The 7,500-nt window shown below is 38.5% G+C and overlaps 1 protein-coding gene across 1 annotated transcript in view; it reads left to right on the forward strand.

The window, feature by feature from the left end:
• Positions 1–7,500, forward strand: part of dnah2 (dynein, axonemal, heavy chain 2) — a gene marked incomplete at both ends in the record, with an annotated part of 428,475 nt that overhangs the window by 223,220 nt on the left and 197,755 nt on the right. Inside the window, 2 exons of the mRNA XM_080450915.1 lie at positions 1,087–1,197; positions 3,260–3,448. Of these exons, the coding sequence (XP_080307041.1) occupies positions 1,087–1,197; positions 3,260–3,448 (300 nt within the window). The remainder of the gene's footprint in view (positions 1–1,086; positions 1,198–3,259; positions 3,449–7,500) is intronic.

Consider the following 7,500-nt stretch of genomic DNA (forward strand, 5'->3'; position numbering starts at 1 on the left):
CCACCAACCAACCAACAACGTTGCATGAATATTAATCCTTCATGTCAGAGAGTGTTGATGTAAATCCTTTGTGATGTTAGATTAGAGTAGGCCTATATTTAATCGCGCAGTGGATATATTTTCAACACAAATGCCTGCTGTGGGTTGATTAACGAGGCCTATTGAATACAGCTGAGAAACAGCAGAACTAGGCCTGGACAAGCAGGCCTTATCCGCTTGTTGTACTGTTTTTAACTGTCTATATTAGTATTTATTATTTGTGTGTTTTTGTGTATGGATGTTTATAGTTTGTTTGGTGTTGTTTGTTTTATAACGGACCACCATGGAAACGAGCTTCGGCTTTTTTTGTGTTTAATCCATTTGTGCACTTTTAATTGGTAATACTGTGAAGGCATGCGGGACTGAAACGTGAACGTGCACAATGATGTGTTTTCTTACGGAGTGTATGATGTTGGAACAAAGGACAAAGACAGAGGATATTGCATTTGTATCTGTGCTTCGGGGTGAAGGGATATGGTGATGCAATGTTATAATGATGATGGATATGAAAATGGAATAAGATTAATAACCCATTCAATCCAGGAAAAGCATCGGTAAAATGTTAGCGTTGGCTTGCTATTCAAAAATAGCAGATATACAAGCTGTTTGAACAATCTTGATAGATCTACTGGTTTGGAAGGCATTTGTAGAATCGTGTCAGGTTTTAACCCATTCATTCATTCATTCGAGTGCTGTGCTATGAGCTTGTAGATCTGCATTTTTTGGGGAAAAAAATGAAAATGTGTGCAAATCTTAGTTTGAATATATATATTTTTAAAGCAAACATTTGTAACTCAAATCTTTGCTTCTGGGGGGGGGGGGGATCCGTGGCCAAATACATATCATTTTGGGTGGTCCTTGACGTGAAAAAGTTTGAGCACCACTAGATATAGCAACATACGTTTTTCAGAAACCTGAAGACAGGATCGGATTGAATGGGTTAATGGGATAACAAAAGAGTAACACATAGCAGGCTACAAAACATCAACCTGGAGACAGACAGAGACAGATTCTGGAGGACGTTTGTGTGTGTGTGTGTTTCCTCAGATGCTGATCACAGCCAGTCAGATCCAGTGGACCACCGACATCACCAAGTGTCTCGTCTTGGGCAAGGAGCGAGGCAACCGGTCTGAACTCAAGGCCATGATGAAAAAGCAGGTGAGAAAGTCGGGCCGCGACTCGGGGCAAGAAAAACGAGGAGCGTTATTATTATGCTCATCACAGAGTTCTTTTTTTTTTTTTTTTTTGCCTGAGATAGAAGTCATAGCCATTATTTTTGAAACACCTTTGATTCTGAAAATATATGTATTATTGATATTCGGAATGAATGATTTAGCCTTACGTTTCCAGTTTTTTTTTTTAACCCAATAAGACCGGGAACGCATCTGTGTGTCATTTTAAGATTTCTTTGGCTATTCAAAAAATAGCAGATATACAAGCTCGTAGCGCGGCACCGAGTGCCGCGCTACGAGCTTGTAGATCTGCTATTTTTGAAAAATCCAGAAAATGTGTGTAAATCTTTGAATATATATATATTTTTAAAGCGAACATTTGTAACTCAAATCTTTGCTTCTAGGGGGGTCCCTGGAACAAAATATTTTACAAATGTTCGTTCAAATTTAAAATATTCAAAGATTTCCACAAATTTTGACGATTTTTCTAAAACAAATAGCAGATCTACAAGCTCATAGCGCGGTGCTTATATATATCTGCTACTTTTTTTGAATGGCCAATGAAATCTGAAAATGCGTTCCCGGGTCCTAAAGGGTTAAGACACACACCCTGCTGATTACTGCTCAAGCTTTGCTCTTGGCACATATTTTTTTTTGTCTTTTTGTTTTTCGTTTTCCTCCGAGAGAAATTGGCAGACAAGCTGGTGTAAGTTAGTACGCTAGCCTGAAGTATTTCTCTCCGATTCACATAGTCCCTTTCAATTCGCTATAATTCATCGCTGTCTGGCGAAAACCTTGTACGTCCAAAAAGTGTAACTTATCAGGAAATGGACAAAAGAACCTGTGCTCCCAATGGATCCAATGTAGTTATTATCTAGTCACACAAGCTCTTGTTAATATTTATAAAACCCACTGACAGACTTAACTACTTTCAACCTGGTGTCCCTATTTTGCACATTTTGCACATTTTACAAAAGTAGTGAAAATAGAAAAAAAATGTACATCTCAAAGCTCTCATTGCATCGAGATGCATTGCAAGATTGTTGTCTATTTTGTGTGATGCTGTTATGTTATGTTATGCAATAGGGCATTCATTTATGGAACAAAAATATAAACCTTAAATATGGAGATACAAGGTTTCAGGATCATTACACAGTATTAAAAGAGACACGTTCATTTATCACTGACTTGTAAAAAACACTTGTCCAGCGGCCTTTTGTTTCAGAAAATCGTTGAATTTTTCAAACAAGTGTTTCTGATTTGCTATTCACATCACACTGTTCTTAGAATTTCCTTTCAAACAATTGCTCGTTAATCGTCTGTCTGTCTGTCTGTGTCTGTGTCTGCCTGTCTGTCTGTCTGTCTGTCTGTCTGTCTGTCTGTCTGTCTGTCTGTCTGTCTGTCTGTCTACATTTACTCAACTTAAGTAACATTTTGAGGTATTTTTTACTTTACTGGAGTATTTTAAATTGTCTATACTTTTACTTCTACTCCACTACACCTCAGAGGCAAATATTGTACTTTCACTCAATTACAATTATTTGAAAACTTTAGTTACTAGTTACTTTGCAGATATAAATTATTACATAATAAAACATACATTAACCACTTTACCCCTATTTTATACCTACTGTAGGCTATTTTCAAACATTGTAGTACTTTTACGTTTGGTACTTTAAGTACATTTTGATACCAATACCTTTGCACTTTCACTCAAGTAAATTTTGAATTCCGGACTTTTACTTCTAACAGAGTACTTCTTACATTGCAGTATTGATACTTTTACTTAACCCATTAATACCTGGAACGCATCTGTGTCACTTTTAGATTTCTTTAGGCTATTCAAAAATAGCAGATATACAAGCTCATAGCGCGGCACCGAGTGCCGCGCTATGAGCTTGTAGATCTGCTATTTTTGAAAAATCGAGGAAAAAAAAATAATTTTTTTTTGGATTTAGAAGACATTTCTAGAATCTTCTCAGGTCTTAAAGGGTTCAGTAAAACATTTGAGTACTTTTTCCACCACTCTCTCTCTCTGTGTGTGTCAGATGTCCATGCTGGGCGTGTACTCGGAGGTGCTGCGTGGGACCCTGTCCCAGGCCCAGCGTGTGAAGATGGTGGCTCTGGTGACGGTGGAGGTCCACGGCAGAGACGTCATCGACAGCCTGGGCAGGCTGGGCTGCAAGGACGTCAACTCCTTCCCCTGGCTCAGCCAGCTGCGCTTCTACTGGGAGAAGGTACAGAGAGAGAGAGGGGGGGGACTAGTGTGTTTGTGTGAGCAAGTACAGTACCGTATTTTCCGCACTATAAGCAGTGGTGGAAAAAGTACTCAAATTATTTACTTAAGTAAAAGTACCAATACTGCAATATAAAAATACTCTGTTACTAGTGAAAGTCCAGAATTAAAAATTTACTTGAGTAAAAGTACAAAAGTATTGGCATCAAAATGTACTTAAAGTACCAAAAGTAAAAGTACTAAATATTTGAAAATAGCCGATCTACAAGCTCACAACGCGTCGCATCGCGACGCGTTGTGAGCTTGTATATCTGCTATTTTCAAATAGCCTATGTATAAAATAGGGCTAAAGTGGTTAATGTATGTTTCATTATATCATAGTTTATATCTGAAGAGTAACTAGTAACTAAAGTTTTCAAATAATTGTAGTGGAGTAAAAGTACAATATTTGCCTCTGAGATGTAGTGGAGTAGAAGTAAAAGTATTAGAAATTGGAAATACTCAAGTAAAGTACAAATACCTCAAAATTGTACTTAAGTACAGTACTTAAGTAAATGTACTTAGTTACTTTCCACCACTGGTGAGCAAGTACAGTACCGTATTTTCCGCACTATAAGGTGCATCTGAGTATAAGGCGCACCTTCAATAAATGTATTATTTTCATATATAGGGCGCACCGCATTATAAGGCGCATCCGCACTATAAGGCGCACTGACGGTGCGGCTTATAGTGCGGAAACCAAGGGAACCAATATTGATACATATATAAGGCGCATCGGATTATAAGGCGCATCCGCACTATAAGGTGCACTGACGGTGCGCCTTATAGTGCGGAAAATACGGTACACATAATAATGGCTGAGGTAGGCCCGGGCACAGGACTTTAAATCAATATCGCGACTATTTCAAACTTTTGCCTCGATTACGATTTATGGACGATTATAAAATACAAACTAGTGAAAATAGCATATCTACAAGCTTGTAGATCGGCTATTTTGACTAGTTTGGGTCCCGGGGAGACATCAAATGTGTCGACCTTGTCAGAGGAGGGCCACACATGAATGTAAGGCTTGGAAGGATATGGGCATAAGACCAGACATATTAACTGTTAACCATTTACATTGCTTTTAAAGGGGAATTTTGGACTAAAGTTTTATTACCTTTTCTATGATGTTATGATATCTTAGGATGAATGGTACAGTGAAAAAAATTCATAACTCCACCCCTGGTCCGCCGCTACAGCTTAAAATGTGCGCGGATAGGTTAGATCACATATTTTAATAGCTTTTTTTTTTATTTTATTTTTTTAGATCTGATGTTCATAGTGACAGAACACTATGCAACCAAAAAAAAAAAAAAAAAAAAAAAACCTAAGTCTCGCTAGATGAGATTGAAATCTCGAGATTTCAATCTCGTCTAGCGAGACTTCTGTTCTTTTTTTTTTTTTTTTTTTTTTTTGGACAGTGTTCTGTCACTATGAACGTCAGATCTCTCACAAAAAAACTAAAAAAAAAGCTATTAAAATATGTTATCTAACCTAAGGCCTATCCGCGCACCTTTTAAGCTGTGGCGGCTCAGGGGTGGAGTTATGAAAATGTTCTACTGTACCATTCATCCTAAGATATCATAACGTCATAGAAAAGGTAAGAAAACTTTAGTCCAAAATTCTCCTTTAAGTATATTAAAGTACTGAACTAAGTATTCAAAAGTACAAATTACAAATTACATTTTCTTTGTAATATCAATGCATTGTTGTTGTATTGAAACAACATTGTATTGATCCTTTACCGAGTAAAACAACTGACATTTTCTGAAATGTGAAAAGAAATAGTGAAAATAGCATATATACAAGAATAGCTGAATATACAAAATAGAGCTTAATTGGTTCATATGTTTTGTAATAATATAAATCTACAAAGTATCTTGCAACTACATTTTTCCTTTAATTAACCCATTAAGACCTGGAACACATCTGTGTCACTTAAGATTTCTTTGGCTATTCAAAAATAGCAGATATACAAGCTCATAGCGCGGCACCGAGTGCCGCGCTATGAGCTTGTATATCTGCTATTTTTGAAAAATCTTTCTTGGGGGATTTTTGTTAGGATTTAGAAAACGTTTTTAAGAATCGCCTCAGGTCTTAAAGGGTTAAAACATTTGCGTCTGAGATGTAGTGGAGTAGAAGTATAAAGTATTGAAAAATGGACGTACTCTGTACCTCGTATTTAAGGACAGTACTCGAGTAAATGTCCTTTGTTACTTTCCACCACTGACTATAGATAGAACTGATTAATATGATGAATCCAGTCTGAGAAGAACTGACGACGGTCACTTTGAAGAGCAGAATGATTGTTGACACGTGTTTCATCAGCAGCAGTGCTACGTGCACACGTGCACTGATGATGAAAGTGCATGCATGCAGGGAGAGTGCAGGTAGGGACAGGCCGACTAGGCCAGAGGTCTTCAGTGTTTTTTCAGGCCAAGGACACCTTAGCTGAGAGAGATGGCATGTTAATAATGTCTATTTTCAGACTTTTAACCACTTAACCCATTAAGACCTGAGGCCGATTCTACTAAATGTCTTCTAAATCCTAACAGTTCTTTGAAAAAACCTATGTGGCTACATCAGTGGTTCTCAAACTTTTTTGCCGCGGACCTCCATCTCAAAATATTTTGTTCCAGGGACCCCCCAGAAGCAAAGATTTGAGTTACAAATGTTCGCTTTAAAAAAATATATATTCAAAGATTTGCCGAAACAATTCAAGATCTTTCAAAAATAGCAGATCTACTATTTTTGAATAGCCAAATAAATCTAAAACGACAAAGATGCGTTCTAGGTCGTAATGCATGCGTTAAACCCTCAATACTTAGTGAACTTGCCCTTTGGCTCTGTATTTGGTCTGCTCTTTTTTTTCCCCTCTGTCTACACCAAACGAAAACAGTGAGCTTGCAGATCTGCTATTTTCAGCTAATGTCACCGTCAGCATACGGATGCTAGGGTTCAAGGAAAAAAAAAAGTTGGACTATGGACTAGAGCCGAGTAAAGCACAACCACATGGCTAACGGCCGATCTACACCAGAGTTTTCAAAGCGAGCGTATGCGTGGTGCGTACAGCGCGTTTGTTTAGATCCAAGTGATTATCAATGATAGCGGCTACACCAGGCGCGCGGATACGCGAGTCCCCCATACGCAGACTTTTAAAATAGGACTGGATCTAAAAGTGCGCGTGTGCATATATGCACGTGTGTGCGAAAATTCTCTGGAGTGTTTTCACAGTAACACAGTACCTGTGCATCAAAACAACCTAATGATCGTCATGCCCTATGTTTTAGGGTCTATACTTGGTTCACACATTTTTCCCTATATACGCCAAATCTCTTTGCAGAAAACAGACGGCTATTTCCACTAAAACTACAAATGTTCTGCTATTATGACGTGCCCAGAATGCCCAGCATGTAACTAACAATACTGTAGGAGAAGAAAAAAACAACAACAACATCAAGCGAGTCAAAAATAGCTGTACTTTTTTACAAGCTGTACAATTTGTTTTTATTTTGCCCGGGCATTCGGCCAGCCATTATTGTTGGGCTTTGTGTAGTCTGAAAACAGGTGAGTTGGACTCAGGAGAACAGGAACCGTTGTAGTAGCTGGCTTCCTGAACCGCAAGTGCATTTCCACAGAGTGCTGTGGTGTGAAATTAGCACACTTGCATCTCGCAATTAGCCCACTTATCTCTGTGAAATTAGCTCGCTTGCGTTCCCTGTTCACCTGCCTTTCGTCCAGTGCTTTTTGTTTCTGATGTCTAACAATGTAAAAAATACCTCGAAGGCAAAACTAAGCCTGTTAGCGTTTGTGCTCGTGGGTGTGCACGTGTCAATTGTGGACAATTGGCTTGAAAACCAACAGATAATTTCTTTCAAATGCACAAAGCGTGCCTAGGCTCATAACAGCGAACACGTGCATGTGCCCCATGATGTTACACTGTAATTACATCTTGTATTCATCCGTTTCCCCACAAGGCGGCCAGTGGCACAATTGAAAGTGCAGTCTCTG

Source organism: Gymnoscopelus braueri (assembly GCF_963280865.1).
Source record: "Gymnoscopelus braueri genome assembly, chromosome: 15".
NCBI lineage: Eukaryota > Metazoa > Chordata > Actinopteri > Myctophiformes > Myctophidae > Gymnoscopelus > Gymnoscopelus braueri.